Here is a 16859-nt window from a genome sequence, read left to right as displayed (position 1 = left end):
CAGGTCTAGGTTTGAAGGCCTTGGATTTCAGCCTTCCAATTACAGCTTGCAATTGCATTATCATTCATAAGCCACTCTTTTGTGACAGTAGGTGTCATAATATACAGTATTTTGACTGAGAACCTCATCCCATTGCAGGTATTAAGTTGTGTTTTTTAATCCAGGTATAGTATAGTATGTACAGTAGATTCATACCAGTACAACAGTCATGTTTTCTCCTGAGCAGCAGCCTGGTGGGGCTTTGTGCTCTCTGTTACATGGTATTACATCATCATTATCACAGTCTTTATTTGAAATCTGCAATCCAGAACTTTTTTGTGTGAATAAAACATTATTTTGAGCATGTTAAGTATGTTAACATGAGTATGTTAACCCATTCAGGACGGGAACCCATTTTGGTGTTTTAAGCATTATGTTATACTTATAGCTGTTGAAAAATAGCAGATCTACAAGCTCGTAGCGCGGCGATCTGCTATTTTTGAAAAATTTAGAACATTTATAGCTCAAATCTTTGCTTCTGGGGGGGGGGGGGGGGTCCCTGGAACAACATATATGTTCAGATGGGGGTCGGTGGTCGGTAGACTCTATCACATATAATTTTTGGGGTCCTTGACATGAAATGAAATATGACCCCAGAAACATGGGTATTACAGAAAACTGTTATTACAGTTAACTGTGAACTGTAAGATATTCTTAAATTTCGATGGGTTACAATATAACTAGCACATGCACCTGCAATGGTCGTAGTAGGTGGTCTCCCTGCTCTTTTATTGTGAAATGTGTACCTGTGTAGGACCACTACTGTACTGGTTGACAATGTGTATTGCCTGAAGCCCAAAGAACAATATCCACTGCTCAAAGTCAATGGTAGTACTCATTTTGGTTTGAATCCCATGGGACATTGCAGCTTTAAACACATAAACTAGGTGGATGTGTGTGGTTTGTGGTCTGTTTTGCACACACACACACACACACACACACACACACACACACACACACACACACACACACACAGCATTTACATGCGTGAAGAGAACACATAGTGTACACACACATACAGTATACATGCATACACTGTCATACTGTGCCCTGAGCTGATGAATAGAAAAATGAAAGAAAGAAAGCTAAGAGTAATGATGTAAAGTCAGGAAGACAGTTGTCTTCAGTAGTGATTCTATCCACATTTGTATAAGGAGGACAGAGCGGAGCAAGAATGCAGGAAAATACAAATGACTACACACTATTTTTCTTATTCACATCCACCAAGTTTATTTTACTTTTTCCCGACACATAGGGAATTTTACCAACAGCCATATTACACGCGCACACACACACACACACACACACACACACACACACACACACACACACACACACACACACACACACACACACACAGTGTTGTGTGTGTGTGTGTGTGTGTAACTAGGAAGAGAGACAGAGAAGAGAAGAGTGCATCAAGGCAGGCCATGAGAAACATGATGATGTCCTTAAGACTGGAGGGGAAAGGGGGCACGGTGGCACAGTTGGTAGTGCTGTCGCCTCACAGCTAGAAGGTCCTGGGTTCGATTCCCGCTCGGGGCGCTGTGGGTGCTGGCGGCGTGTTTCCTCCTCCACGTCATCAGTGCCCATACCCGAAGGCGGGGTTGGTGAAAGGGCCTTTCTGTGTGGAGTTTGCATGTTCTCCCCGTGTCCCCTAGGGTAGGTACCCTCACAAAAACATGCAGTAATCCTGGTCTCTAAACTGCCTCCCCCTGGCCAGCCGGGGCGCCTGATGGAGGGGAAAGGAACTGGTTGGAATAACGTGTTCCTTCCACGCGCTACGTCCAACCAGGGAAACTCCCCCCTGTCAGGTGTAAAGGAGCAACTTGGACACTCAGCATGAAGGAAGCATGAGTTAAGTCCGTTGCTCTCCCCAGGTTGGTGGAGGGTGTGTAGAGCCCAGGATCACATTCGATGATTGACACAGGGGTTAAAAATGGGTTACAAAATCGTGGGATAAAAAATATATTAAAAAAAAAAAAGACTGGAGGGGAATGTGTCTGGGCATCTATGCTGGTAATAGCCTGACAGTGTGTTGTGGGTTCGAGCCCCGATCCCGACGACCTTTGCTGCATGTCACACCCCTAGCTCTCTCCCGTCCCCATTTCCTGTCAGACTACTATAATCTATCAATAAAATATATATCTTTAAGAGTGGAGAGGAAAAGGAAGATGGAAGTCTTGGGAGGCAGGAAGAAAGGAAAGAATTCCGCTGCTTCACGTCAACCTCATCCTTCTAGAGCTGATGGTTTTCAGCCTATATTAAAAGGCTCAAATCAGGGTCCTGCCACAGGCCTCAGTTTTGGCTCAGAGATGAAATGGCTTTCACACACTTCCTTTTCATTAAATATATTTTCTGCTGATTGGATTTCAAACCTGGCGTGTTATCAGTGCTATAGCACTTATAGCTTAAGTCATTACACTTGCTTGCCTCACCACATTTTTGCTGTTTTTATAACCCGCCCATCTCTCTGCTACAGTATTCCACCCTCCCTGTTCCATCCTATGTCCTTCCATCTCTCTTTTCCAACCCTCTTTCTTTCCCCGTCTTTCTCTCGCCTGTTGTCTCTGTGGCTGTCCCTTAATCACCTTTGATCTCCACACTGCTGCACTGACGAGTGTTCACACAGTCAGGGCATTATGACTCATTAACAGCGCACGCACGCACACACGCACACACACCATGGTGGGAATATCAGTTATGCAATAAAGAGTTAAGTCTGTCATTATCTCTTTACTTATAATTTTACTCTGGGTTAAATTAAAGTGTAGACTAAAGTGCAGGTTGACAAATGTTCTGTACTATTTTGAATACAAAACCTTGCTGTATGAACAATATGTGACAATAACAAGACTGGTCTAATAACTTCCAATCCATACATCTATGATGTATGCCTTCTTATTTGGACAAGGTTTCAGCCTGAACCGACTCCAGTGACTTAAATAATAGAATTATTAACGGTAACGGTTTTTTCGAAGAATATAAAACAATAGTGTACAAGAATTGTGTGATCCCTTGGCCTACTAGCGGCGTGCACATTAAATCTGGTGCAGATCGGTCCAGCGGTTTGTGAGAGTAGCCCCAGACTGACGTCCAGTTTTTCTATTGCTATAGCCTCCTAGAGAGCCACGCTGTTAAAACGCTGTTGTGTTTGGAAGTGACTCAGGATCCCCAGTATGCTGAAGTTGTTCATCATTTTATTTGCTTTGTAAGGCTCAATTGCTGTAGTTGGCTTGGTTCACAGTTGTCTGAGAGAACTGGCAGTGTTCTGGGTGTCAGAGCTCTGCCTCAGCACAAATGATTTCTGGGAAAGAGGATGATGTGGGGGTGTCATCATTATACTGTAAATGTAAAATTAATTAATTAATTGGCCAAAATGTATAATTATTTTTGAAAGGAGGACAGCTAGTCATGTGGACATGCTAAAATACTATATCAATCTGCTTAACTCACAATCTAAAAATGTAATAGATATGCGTTTATTATTCTATTGTTTATTATATTAATACTGCACCGTGAGGTACTACAGCATTACATTATGTCATGCCTCCTGAAATACAGTCCAACCATTCTCTCAAAATGCTGATCTTAGCAATATTCTCACATTTAAGGCAGTTTATTTAACAGCATCAGTATTTTCAACTTCACAAGTGAATGAAGTGTTCTTTTTGAGGGCGCTAGCCCCTCCTATATACAGGTTTGTTTTTAGTTCAATGTTTGTTTTAAAAACGCCAGAATTTAACTTTTTGTCATTGTTTGTTTTACATCATTAGATTCATTACATCACCTCATTGTAAGATGATAAGAGCGCCCCTCACTTCACACGGGTGTGGTTTTTATATCTCAAATGGCCCTGTGTTCTACTTGTGGAGTAGCCTATACAGTAGATTAAGCTTTTCACATTTTACCTGTCAGCAGGGGGTACATTGCCAGCAGTGGGAAGATGCTTTTGTTGATTGCAGGCAAAACACTTTTCTTTATTGCATCGGTTCATGTACAGAAAATGTACTTTACCAGGCAACTCCCTAGCACTGTACTAAGCTCCTTTCATATAGTATGAGTGCACTGTATATGGCTGTATAGGTATGTATGTTTTTGTGGTATGGCCTGGCTGTTGCTATAGTAACTTGTGTTAGGGGTGCGGTGGGGTGAGGGGGTTGACAGTATGACAGAGAACAGGATGATGTAGGAACAATAATACAGTACCACAGCATTGTCTATGAATTGCTGCCCTGTGAGGACTGCTTGTAATGCGTGTGTGTGTGCGTCCATGCATGTGTGCGTGTGCTAACCAATGATGTAAGCAAGCATCATTGGTTGATCGTCACGCAATACATTGCGATGAACCCATATGGCATTCTGCCATATGTCAGTACTATTCATCATGCATCTTTAACCAATTAAGACCTGAGGACCTCCAATATATCTTCTAAATCCTGTTTTCTGAAAAAGGTATGTTGCTAATGCTATATCAGTGGTGCTCAAACTTTTTCATGTCAAGGACCCAAGAATGATACATGTTTGGCCGCGGGATCCCTATCTGAAAATATGTAGTTCCAGGGACCCCCCAGAAGCAAATATTAAAGTAAAAAATGTTCACTTAAAAAAATAAATATATATTCAAAGATTTGCACAAATCCATTTTTACAATTACGGTATGCTTTTTAGCAAAAAAAGAACACAGATGCTTTCTCAGTCCTAATGGCATAAAAAGGTGAAAACAGCCATACATACTGTGATCAGTATTGGCTGGCTGATAATTTTATTTCATAGTTTTTCTGGCCATCCTGGTTCTGTATGTGGGCCAAGGAAGCAAATGGTGCATTAGAGATCATGACTGTTATTTGCCCAACCACATACTTGTTCTGTGTACACGTGCGTGTACTGTGTGTAGTAGTAGCAGATGCTGTCTGCAGTGTTGCAGGCATGCTCTAGTGCTCCTGCCATCTGGATGTACAGTTTGAGTCTCTGATTGGTTGAGAGGGTCACAGTAAGATGATTGGCTGATAGGCTAGCTTGAGGCTTTAAATCCACCACAGGGTCAAAATGCACTGTCACAGAGCAGTCAAAAAGAGAGTATAGAGAGAGGCAGACATTCTGTTGGAGAGAGGGATGATGGTGTTAAGTGTGGAAATGTATGGAAAGAAAGGGGGAGAAGAAATAAGGATGAGGATGTGGAAAATAAATAAGAATGGGGGTGGGAGCTGATGGGGGAGTGAAGCGAATATGAAAAGAGAATAGATGAAAGAGGGACAAGTTACACCTAATTTATGTCGCAATTTATGTCGCACAACATTGTAGATCAGCAATTTTCTGCACAATACAACTCGGGTCTTTGGTTGTGGTGCATGAGTGGTGCTGTTTCCATTTAGTTATGTGACGGACCAGTGATGGTCTCACTCTGTGTTTGCATGTGCTACATGCAGTGGCGTTGGGTGGAGACTTTATTTTTTTTAAGTCAGTCAGTGTGCTGTCTTTTTCCGTCTACTGACTGACGAATAAGAAAAACGCCATTGAGTCCCATGAGGCAGTGAATGTTAATTTAAGATATTACTGGAAATGATGGATCATATGAAGAAGTGGATGGTTAGGCTGTATTAGGAAATGAGTGGTCTTGTTATCACCACCAACACACACATGCACAGTACACGCGTGCATGTATAAACTGCAGAGGGAGAGACGTGGTGGTAGTGACTGGTGCACTTTAAGAGAGGTTATCTGTGGACACAGAAGCTGGCCTGTCTGTCTCCATCGCATCACAACCCCACACACAGCCTGCTGTCTGCACAGAGACGGGCCATTGTATCGTCCTCTTCCCTCCCCTGTCTCTCATCCCGCTGTTTCCTTCTTTCTTTTTTCCTTTTCCTTTTCTCTTGTTCATATTGATATTGTTTTCATGGACTCATCCTTTTCTTTGTCATTTTTATTCCTGTCATTCACACAGTTTTCATTATCCCCACCAGGCCGAAGGCATCATGGGGAGAGAGTATGTTTTGCACTCCGTGTGTGTGTGTGTCCGTCCGTCCGTCCGTCTGTCCGTCCTTCTGTCCGTCCGCTACCAGCTAATCTCTGGCGCCGTTGGCCCGATCCATGCCAAACTTTGCACACACACTCCCTGGATGCCCCAAATATTCCACAACGGCCTGTTATAGCGCCACCATGAGGCCGATTTTGGCAAAACACATTTCTGTAGATTACTCGTACACATTTTATCCATACATCACACAATTCGGTATACACTATCTCCATAGTCATGTGATCAACACGGTCCAACACGGATCTGCCCCATTTCCCATCTTCCATCCTGATCCTGAAGATTGGCTTCCAAAGCTCACATGAATGGTCCATTTCGAACAAAATGCCACAAATCACACAGTGTGCAATTTCCTTTTTTTTTTTATAATATTTGTTTTATTCGGAAAGTGCAGTATAATTGTACATATAGCATTTCTACAAACGATATAAGAGCAGTTCCCAAGATTTTCTTCTTTTCTTTTTTTCCCCCACCCCTCTTCCCTCCCTCATCCCCCCTCCATGTGGCAACATCTCCAATGTCTCTGTATAGTATAGTCCTTTTTCCTATATAAGACATCGAGTCCACACTCAAACAGAGACAGGCACGGCAGTAATACTTCAGGTGGTACATTTCAGGAGGACAAAGAAAAAAGAAAGAGTGGGCGGAAAAAGACACAAGAAACAAAAAACAACAACAACTAAAGTATATACATTTATGCTGAGGGGGACAAAAACAATATAGCTTTGGTCTTCGACCACGAGAGGAGGAGAGGTGTCTTATACATTTTATATTTATACAATCATACAGCAGGCAATGAACCAATGAGATTACACGAAGTCCGCTCTCAGGGGGGCAATATGCACAATCCAGTTGTTCCAAATTTGGTAGAAATTGTCTAATCTAGTTCTTAACATGTATGTTAATTTTTCCATTTTGAAGATGTCTAGGACTATTCCATGCCAATCGTCCATTGTGGGTGTGATTGGGGATAGCCATCTTCTTGTTATTGACTTTTTGCTGGCTGCCAAGAGAATCTGCAGTAGCTTTGTGTATCTCGACTGGTTAAGACATTCAATGTGGCCCAGGTACATGGTTGTGAAGTTGAAAGGTATTGGAGTATTAAATACTGAGCACAGTGATTTGTGAATATTGTTCCAAAACACCCCCAATTTGGGGCACCCCCAGAAAATGTGGAAGTGGTTGGCTTTCTTTGCCCCACACTGCCTCCAGCACAGCCTATCGTCCCCTTTGTATTTTTCCTGGTATGGGGTCTTAAAATATCTAATAATATTTTTCCAACAGTGCTCTCTCCAGTCCATAGAACAAGTTGAGGTAGACTGGAACTCCCAGATCCCTCCCCATACTTCCTCTGAGAGTTCAACTCCTGCGTCCCTCTCCCATCTCTCTTTGATGTACAACGTGCTTTCATTCTTAGCATCTGAAATGGCGCCATATAACTCAGAGATGGACTTACTTGGCTCCACTGTGAGAGCTGACTTTAATATGAAAAAGAATTCTGATTCAACTGCAGAAAACTCTTTGAATTTGCATTCTTGATTGATATAGTGCCGCACCTGGAGGTATCTGTAAAAGTCAGCCTGTTCCAGATCATGTTTGACTTGTATTGATCTGAAACTATCAATTTCAGTTCTTTGCATAAATGACATGTAAGTTGTGATTCCTTTCTCTATCCATGACTTAAATCTAATGTCGCCTCTATTTGGGACAAAGTCTGTGTCGAAGGCACACCATCTGAAAAGTTTCAACATTTTTTTTAAACCACATGACCTCACAACCTTTTGCCACACATTTAACGTATGGTTTATCCATGGGTTATTGATCCTCTCTAATCGGTCCGCCAAACCCCTGTCCCCTATTGCAGCCTGCAGAGGGAAGTCAGCAACTAGACCAAGCTCCAACTCCTTCCATCTCGCTTTATACCCCCTGTTACTCCAGTATAACAGAGGAGTTATCTGGGCTGCATAATAGTAATTTCTTAAACAGGGAAGAGCCAGTGTGCAATTTCCATGAAATTATACACACACATTTCCACCAGGCCGAGGACGACATGCCACTAATCTTTTCCCAAATCAGCCTCACGGTGGCACTATAACAGGGCAATTCCTGTTTTACCTATAACTGCATCGATGTGTACAACTTATGTATGCGCACTCCCTAGAGGCCATGGAAAAACATTTTCCCTGCATCCCTCCACATCTGCCGGTTATAGCTCCACCATGAGGCTGATTCCTGCTAAACACATTGTTTATGTTAGTCACACAGATTTCATCCAAATCTCACGCAAATCGGTACACATGATCTCTGTAGTCATGTGATCAAGACGAGTCTTTTCTCAGATTCTACACTGATTGGCTAAGATTGCCATCCAAAGCTTTCAGGAGTGGCATTTTGTACAAAATGTCCTGCTCATCCAAAATGTTATCAGAGAGGCTTATGAGTGATCTGGCTCACAAACAAAAAAAACATGTTTATATTTATTACTCCTAAACATTTTGCCAAACATCACACACACACTCTAGTTTTCTTCTCGTTTGCTCTTCCCTTGCTTCTACATGGCAAAATCAAATAAATATTATTCATACCCCACATTTTTATATTCGTATACATTTATGACTATATATTGATTTTGTGTGCCCTTATTGTCTATTTCTTTATTCAGGGTGCACGAGCCCTGTGGTTCCAGGGTAAACTGACACAATCTTTTACCCTTGTGTGTCCATTCTTGCACTCTCAGGGTTAAAGTAACACTCAGGAATTTGCAGTATAGTTTTATAGGCCCTTATTTATCAACGCGGTGTACACCCAAAATTGGGTGTACACCCAATTTTGGGTGTACACCGCGTTGATAAATAAGGGCCATAGTGTGATGTGTTTCTGTCTCTCCTGTTCTCTCTCTATCTTCATGGTTTGAAATCCAACCATCTGGCCATCTGTCTGAAATCTTGTCCGGAGCATATCTCCTCTACCATAAAGTCTAACTTGGTGTAACTTGGTCTAGTCTAGGTCACTGTGACCCTACTTACCGTCATTGCGTTGTATTTGACATGGTTCTTCTTTGGTCTTCTCTCATTCCATCTTGTTCTGACACAAAAATAGTAGTTCTGGCTGGACCGTGCAGTCGGTTTTCGCGAAACTCGGCAACATGGTAGCGGGCCATGCTAAACGGTGACGATGCAAAGCCCATGACCATTGGCCTTTTTCATATAATTTTGAATTATACTGTCTGAAAAACAGTATTTAATGTGTAAAATCCATGATATTTAGATTGGAATGAATGAGCCCGGCTGGAAAGTGTCCAAGTGGGAGTGTCTAATCTGGTAGTTTTCAGGCAGTGAGTTAAAGACCTTGGAGGAAGAGTGGGGGTGACTTGCAGCAAAGGTCATGATATGGCTTTGAACCCATGATGTTGAAAGGACATGCAACTTCCCTGGGTGACCTTTTCATAAGTAGGCCCTACTGCATATACACGTCACTCTTCCTGCTTTTAAGGTCACTCTTTACAATATTATATATGTGCCAGCAGACCATGGTGCCCTCTCATGTGAGTGTAAAGAACAGGCCCTGTACAATCACTATCATTTCACTTAATTAAAGTCAACAACCTGACTGCTCTCCCAACTTCATATGTGGAAAACATCGATCTCACTATAGACATTTTTATGCCGCGCACAAAGATCTATCTGTCTGTCTGTCTGTCCCCTCAAAAGTACACCAATCACAGCTCACGCCGCTACAACTCAGCAGCATCTCTGTCCGTAAATGAATAGAGGGACAGAGTTGGCACTGGAGACGGTACAGGGCATTTCCTGTTCTATTTTGGTCATCTTCTTTGGTACACCTAATACAGAATTCCGAGAAGGTTGTCATGAATGTGAGCATTGTTTAATGTGAAGAACCTGAATGAGAGGCTGTTTCATACATTTTAAACTTTCCGTGATGTGATGTCATGTGTTGTGCAGATTATTTCTATGGCAGCTATCTTCATTTTAACCAGCCAACTATTCAGTTATCTTGACATAAACAGGAATCCCTGATGTATCTGTCCAGTTTATCTTATTCAGTCATTAGTCATGCAAGCTAGTCTTGTGCTATCAAACACTAGAAAGTATTCCAGTCCAAGTGGATATAAGGGTTTGATTTAATAAACAGTGGCAGTTGGAGTCACATCTACTCAGAAGGCAGCAGGACACAAACGAGAAACATCACCACACTGACCCATAATGATCTCATTTAGACAGTTGGTTCTGTTGTCCAGACAAAACCAACCTCTGTGTTACTGACTATGCTACACATCAGAGGTTTCATACTTTTTTGAGAGCGGAAATTCAGCTGTAGATTTTTGTCCTAACACAAACATTAAATGCCATTGACAATGAGTGGAGAATTTACGACATATGTAGACGACCAAATCAGTATTTTAGTTAAAGTCTGTTTGACAATGAATGGAGAATTGACATCAGATGTGTCTGAGAAAATCTGTATTTTTGTCCTAACACAAACATTAAATGTCATTGACAATGAATGGAGAATTTACGTCGGATGTAGACGAGCAAATCAGTATTTTTGTTAAATTCCAATTGCCAATTAATGGACAATTTACGTCATATGTGTCATAGCAAATCGACATGTTATGTGATGATGTACGTTGATAAGAGCGCCCCTCACTTCACACGGGTGTGATTTTTAGTTTTCCGGTAATAGTTTCCTTCGCAGAATCTGTCATGGATTTTTTACGTTTTTTATGCTGTTGTTTCTCTTTTCTGTCTTTTCCTCGACTTTAGTTTCTAACTAAACTTACATACTGTTATGTAACATACTGTTACATATAACATACAGTACATGTATATGAGGAGGCGTCGAACATTGTAATTACAACTACAGTACATTGTCATTAACCCAGCCTCTCTCTCTCTCTCTTCCCCTCAGGCACTAGCATCCCATCGAGCCTATGTCTTGACGGCGCGCATTCCTGCCAAGGTAAGACCACTGACCGTACCATAAGACCACTAAAAGCATTGCTCATTCAAACACTGGGCAGGTGTCAAACTTTTCCGTTTGTGAGGGCCTGCTTCATGTTACCTGAAACCTGCGTTTGGGTCCAAATGCTTATTTAGTAAATGCACGTGCTCCTACTGTCTTCCTTTTATCAAATACACCTACGTTTATCATTACTGTATGTCCTCCTCAAATCATGTCACTGCCTCGGCCTAACATGCATGTGCGTGTGTCCCCTCAGAATGAATGAATGGAATGAAAATAACACGATGTTCGCGTTTAGAAAAATCAGATATCACTTTCTCACCATTTTGTAATTAATGCACAGAGCGCATTTGTGCATGTTGTTGCCTATTGTGCTGTAACATTGGAGGGATATAGCCTCTAATATTAGCTACGCATTACATTTCTATCTATCTTTGAAGAAAAGAAAAAAACAACCGAGAAATAGATATTGCTATATTGTAATAGAATTAGAGACGGGGGAGCGGGGGGGGTGCGCTGCCCGGACTAGCGTAGAACCGACTGCTTCCCCCCTCAGTGTGCACCGTGTGTTTGTGTGCATGTGTATGTATATTTGCACATAACATGCATTTTAACATGCATGCACAGATGTGCACTATTTCCACATCAGTACCCATGCTACCATTTGCTCTACTAGTTCACCACCCACGTCCGTGGAAAAGTTTTTCTCTCCACAACCCGCCTTTGCCAGAACGAGGTAACTCGTCTAACTTTAAATCTTAGTCTGTGTCGCTTTTATGCCCATATATGGAGTTCTTTGTCAGTCAGGCATGCCCACATATGGAGTCAGAACATCATTGTGAGTATTTTGTGCTGGTTCTGGACAACAGGTGATCCGACGCACTCGACACCAGGCACTGCACTCCCTGTGGTGGTGTGAAACGTGTGTCAAATTTGAAGGTGGTGGGGCGAACGGTTTTCGAGTTACGTGGATCACACACACACACACACACACACACACACACACACACACACACACACACACACACACACGTACAGAGACTTGGTGCATTTATAGATTGATAGAAGATGGATACCGGTATATTTCACTGATAGCACAGTGAAGAGTGACAGCAAACGGGAGATAGCTGGGGAGAGAGTCAACACCTCTGTCAGTCACGCTCTGTTCCGCATGCTTCTCCTCAGTGGCTTGAGCAATTGATCTCAACTTGCACATGGGCATTGACCATTACCATATGCACACAACCACAATGCCTTTTTTTCACTTTCTCAAAATGTAAGCTGTTTATTTGCATTTCTGGTTAAAGAAACCATGCATTTTAAAAAGAGATTTTATATTTTATAATATCATACTGTTTATGTCCCTCAAACGTTTTTCTAAAGGTTTGAGCCTAAATCAAGTAATTTCTCTCTGCCTTATGAAGCCCTTTCAGCTGAAGAAAGAAAATAAGGGTATTCACTGAAAAACACTGGCAGTGGTGGAGGAATTAAGCCTGGCTATACTAACTACAACACACATAACGACAGAACATGTAGACACTGAAAACGTATATAGGCCTAAAGGGCTTTCTTTTAGGGCCTGTGTCCTTGCAGCTTCTGTCGACTCTATACCATCTCTTCTGTATGCAACTGCTAATCCAGATTATTTCCACAGATCACCTTTTCCCAGAACTCTGTTAACCCCTTGTTTTGCTTTGATATACTCTCAATCCTCACCTTCGCTTCTTCCTCCAGATTACTTCACATCTTAATCTTTTCTCTTCTTCCCTTCATCTTCCTTTTCTTTCTCTCATTCTCTCCCTGTAACCTCTTTATCCTTCCCTCCACCTCTCTTTTTATCCTGATAGCCTATAATGTAGATCAAAGGTCACTGTACCATACAGTAGGTCATTTAGGTATTAATCATTATCAGTCACTGAGTCATAGTTCAACCAATTTCACTTCAGTCCAATATTTTACATTAAAGCTACACCTCTAGCCTGTATAATTTATTCATCTTTTAATTAAAGAGAGAGAGTGAGAGAGAGAGAGAGAGAGAGTCAGACTGTGTTACTCTCTCTCCTTTGTCTCACTCACATTGCAGCCACCCGTTTGTGAAAATCTCTCTTTCACACACACACACACACACACATACACACACACACACATACATACCGGTACAGTCACACACACACACACACACACACACACACACACACACACACACACACACACACACACACACACACACGACCTGGTTGGGTCCCAATGGGCTTGCAGGGAATTCCCTCCCAGCTAAAGGAGACACCAGTAGTATGGAAAAGTACAAGACAACTTCCAAATGCTTGTGGCCGGGAAATTAGCTTTGCCGTTCGCTCTGGCTGGGGAGTGGTGACAGACCTGGCGAGGGGCAGAAATAGCGTATTTACACATCCTAAAGTCGCTGTGATTGGTTGATATGGCCGTATAAGCGTATGTCAAACAGAGATTGTCCTTAACATTCTGCCCCCGAATTGCTGTGATTGGTTTAGATGCGCAGAGGAAGTTTTCAGATCAAGGAAGCTCTTTCTGAAGGAAAAGATGCTCTGGACGCCGCATATGCGTCATGGCGCTCATCATGGGTTGCAAACCTCACACCTGAAGTTCGATGAAATACATAGCAGTGCATGGAGCCAGCTGGACCAGCTCATGAATAAACACTATTTATGAACGATTGAGAGTGACCGTCATATAATCGGTATTTCACCAAACTTCTAGTGTGAGTTCGACACCCCATTCTGACAAATCTGCCGTCTGGAATTGCATCATAGCGAAAAAGACATTGGTGGCCTTATTACCTTCTTTTTTTTACCTTGGTTCAGATCAGGAAGTCATACGGATCTACAGATGCTTCAAAGGGTAAAAAAAAAAAGGGGTGATTAATGTGATAAAATATTAACAGCGTTAATTCGGTCATGCGAAAACACTAGTAACCTAGAAGGCAACAGATCACATACAGTAGATGACTGTTTGTGTTGCCTCTGGCTACAGTCTACTGATCAGTCATATGATATGCCATGCCTTAAAATCTGTGAGAGTAACAGTGAACAGACCAGTTCAGGTTTATTCAATACTAGAATAGAGATTGCATCTTTCTTCAACTTGAAATGGTCCTTTTTATGGTCAGGATTACATGCCTGGTGGCTCAGCCAATTAGTGCACAGACCATAATGCTCCTAGTGAGCACAAGGACCCTGCAGGTTTGAGTCTGGCCCTTGTCTTGTCTTGCATGTGTCCTCTCGTTTTTACCCCTGGTTTCCTGTAACACTGACCTACAGTCTATAGCTGGGGTTGCACTTGGAAAGATTCGGCTTTTGGGTTTTGAATTTTGGCGTGGTGTTAGGTATGGGTATAATAATGATTTCAAAAAGCTGTGCAAACGTATTGGGAGCGCCCCCTAGTGGTCTGTTTATACAGACTCCAATATTAGACACTTATAGTTATAGTTATTGTGTGCTAAATAACATACTAAAATCTTAGGAAAAACGAACAACCAGAAAGGCATCGTTTTCAAGATGGCGTCCACGGTGGCTAAAATGTGCTAAAATACCTATAAACTAGGATTTAATATGTAAAAAAATCATAACAATAATGCACTTGGTAACTACACAACGCCAAAATTTAAAAACTAGTCACCAAAAGCCAAATTGTGGTGATTTTTTACGAGTCCACCCCCATACTATGACTATATGATATAAAGCAGTGGTTCCCAAAGTGGGATCCGGGGACCCCTAGGGGTCCTTGAGGGAGTTCCAGGGGGCCCCCTGCTAAATGATAGTTATAGGAACAAAATGGACCCTTATGGGTCTGTAACTCAGAGAGTGTCCAAATGGGACCATTTGTACACTTAACGGGTCCATTTGGTTTCATTTGTACACTCTCAGAGTTACGGTAAATTAACTTTGATTTTACAATATAAATTGGGGGTCCCAGAGATAGAAATGCCATTAAATTGGGGTCCGTAGCCTAATTCAGGTCAAACTGGGGGCCCTTCCTTGAAATGAAAATGGTTGAAAATCACTGCTAAAAATCTTCTCTTATGGGGGTCCTTGGCATATATTTTCAAATAGGCTAATGAGTATATCACTTTGGGGGTCCTTGACAAGACATGAAATAGTTTGGGAACCACTCTTATAAAGCATAAAAATTAATGTAAAAGAGGATTACTGTTACCTTGTCCACCAATAGAATATGAAAGAATAAGGAAGGACGAGGAGAATAGGAGGGTTAAGTGACAGATGGATAATGAATGAATGAATGAATGAACAATGCAATTAGTCAGGCATTTGGTATCTCTGCATACCTCACAGCACGCTTTCTTGCCATTGGCTAGAACTGGTGCAACGCTCAGCATGCTCGAATACCATTGGCTCACAATCAAACACTTGATTTTTCACTTGTGTTTTGTTGTTATTAAAGGGATATTCAGTGATTTAACTTAATTCAGAACTTTTTTTTCTTTTTTTGTGATAATCCTCCCTACTATAGAGTGTTCTGACCATATAATTAGGTCCTCCCTACCCCCAGTGAACCGAAAACCATAGTTTCGGCTTTGATGGTGGGTGAGAAAGCCTTTATCCAATCAGGATAGAGGTGGCCTGCAATGGTCGATATATATCGGCCTAAATAGACTCGTTTCCACTTTGCTCATCAACCCATTTTGTGAAATGATTGTATGATTGAAAAGGAAGTTTGGACACACACACACACACACACACACACACACACACACACACACACACACACACACACACACACACACACACACACAGCCAGCCTCCTGTTTCTCTCCTCTCTGTGCCAACCCTCAGGAGCAGTGCCCACCTGGAATAGTCTGGTCTCACTCTCTGGCCTAGCCTCAGGCACTGTGCATGTGTGTGTGTGTGTGTGTGTGTGTGTGTGTGTACTTGCGTGCGTGTAGCATGCATTTGTATGCAGGTGCATGAGTTCCTCTTTTTCCTCTCCTTTTTAGGAAAGGAATGGCAGACGACCACTTTCCTTTGTTGTCTTTGTTCTGAAAGGAGAAGTGCATTACTGGATGTCTGTCTCTTTTATGAAACACATTTGAACAGCTTAAATGTAAGAAGCAAGATTCTATGTCACTGTAATTATTTTGTCAGCAATGAATACCATTTTCATAATTTAAAAAGTAAAAAATAATATTCTTCTTCAAATACATCACAGCAAATGCTGAATTATGATCAGATGAATCAATCAAAAATTGATACGTTGATTGACTGTTAATGGAGTATTGGGATTGAGGCTGAAAAGTATTTGTCTTGTTTTAGGTCAGACGGTGTGTAAATATTGTCTTCAGTGTATGAGCCATGCTTAATTGTCTTCACCAGGCCGAAGGCATGGGGACAGAGTATGTTTTGCACTCTGTCTGTCCGTCCGTGTGTGTGTCCGTGTGTCCGTCCGTCTGTGGACAGCTAATCTCCGGCACCGTTGGCTTGAGTGCAGCCATACTCTGCACACACACTCCCTGGATGCCACAGATGAACCTATGCCTCAAGGTTTTCACATTGGCCTCTTATAGCGCCACCAGGAGGCCGCTTTGTGCAACAAAAAAAATATTTTGTCGGGCTCAGGAGTCGAACCCGTGGCACATTGCGACTGGATTACCAGTCGGGTGCCCAGAAGGTTACGCCACTGCCTGGGCCACTGGAACATTTTCAACTCAGCCTCATGGTGGTGCTATAACTGGCCAATTAGTGTTTTACCTCTAACTGCACGAATCTGTGTAAAATGCACACTCCCTAGACTCTAGGGGCCTAGAGGG

The 16859-nt window shown here is 42.1% G+C and overlaps 1 protein-coding gene across 3 annotated transcripts in view; it reads left to right on the top strand.

Annotated features, from left to right (window-relative positions):
* The window catches only part of LOC308318079 (F-actin-uncapping protein LRRC16A-like), a 94237-nt gene that overhangs the window by 16073 nt on the left and 61305 nt on the right, over positions 1-16859 (top strand). For all 3 annotated transcript variants that reach the window (XM_080767455.1, XM_080767454.1, XM_080767456.1), the window contains exon 3: positions 11006-11056. In XM_080767455.1, coding sequence (XP_080623581.1) covers positions 11006-11056 — 51 coding nt within the window. The remainder of the gene's footprint in view (positions 1-11005; positions 11057-16859) is intronic.

The sequence above is a fragment of the Protomyctophum bolini genome (assembly GCF_963924005.1).
Source record: "Protomyctophum bolini genome assembly, chromosome: 7".
In the NCBI taxonomy this organism is placed as follows: Eukaryota; Metazoa; Chordata; class Actinopteri; order Myctophiformes; family Myctophidae; genus Protomyctophum; species Protomyctophum bolini.
This window is presented reverse-complemented; position numbering and strand designations above follow the sequence as displayed.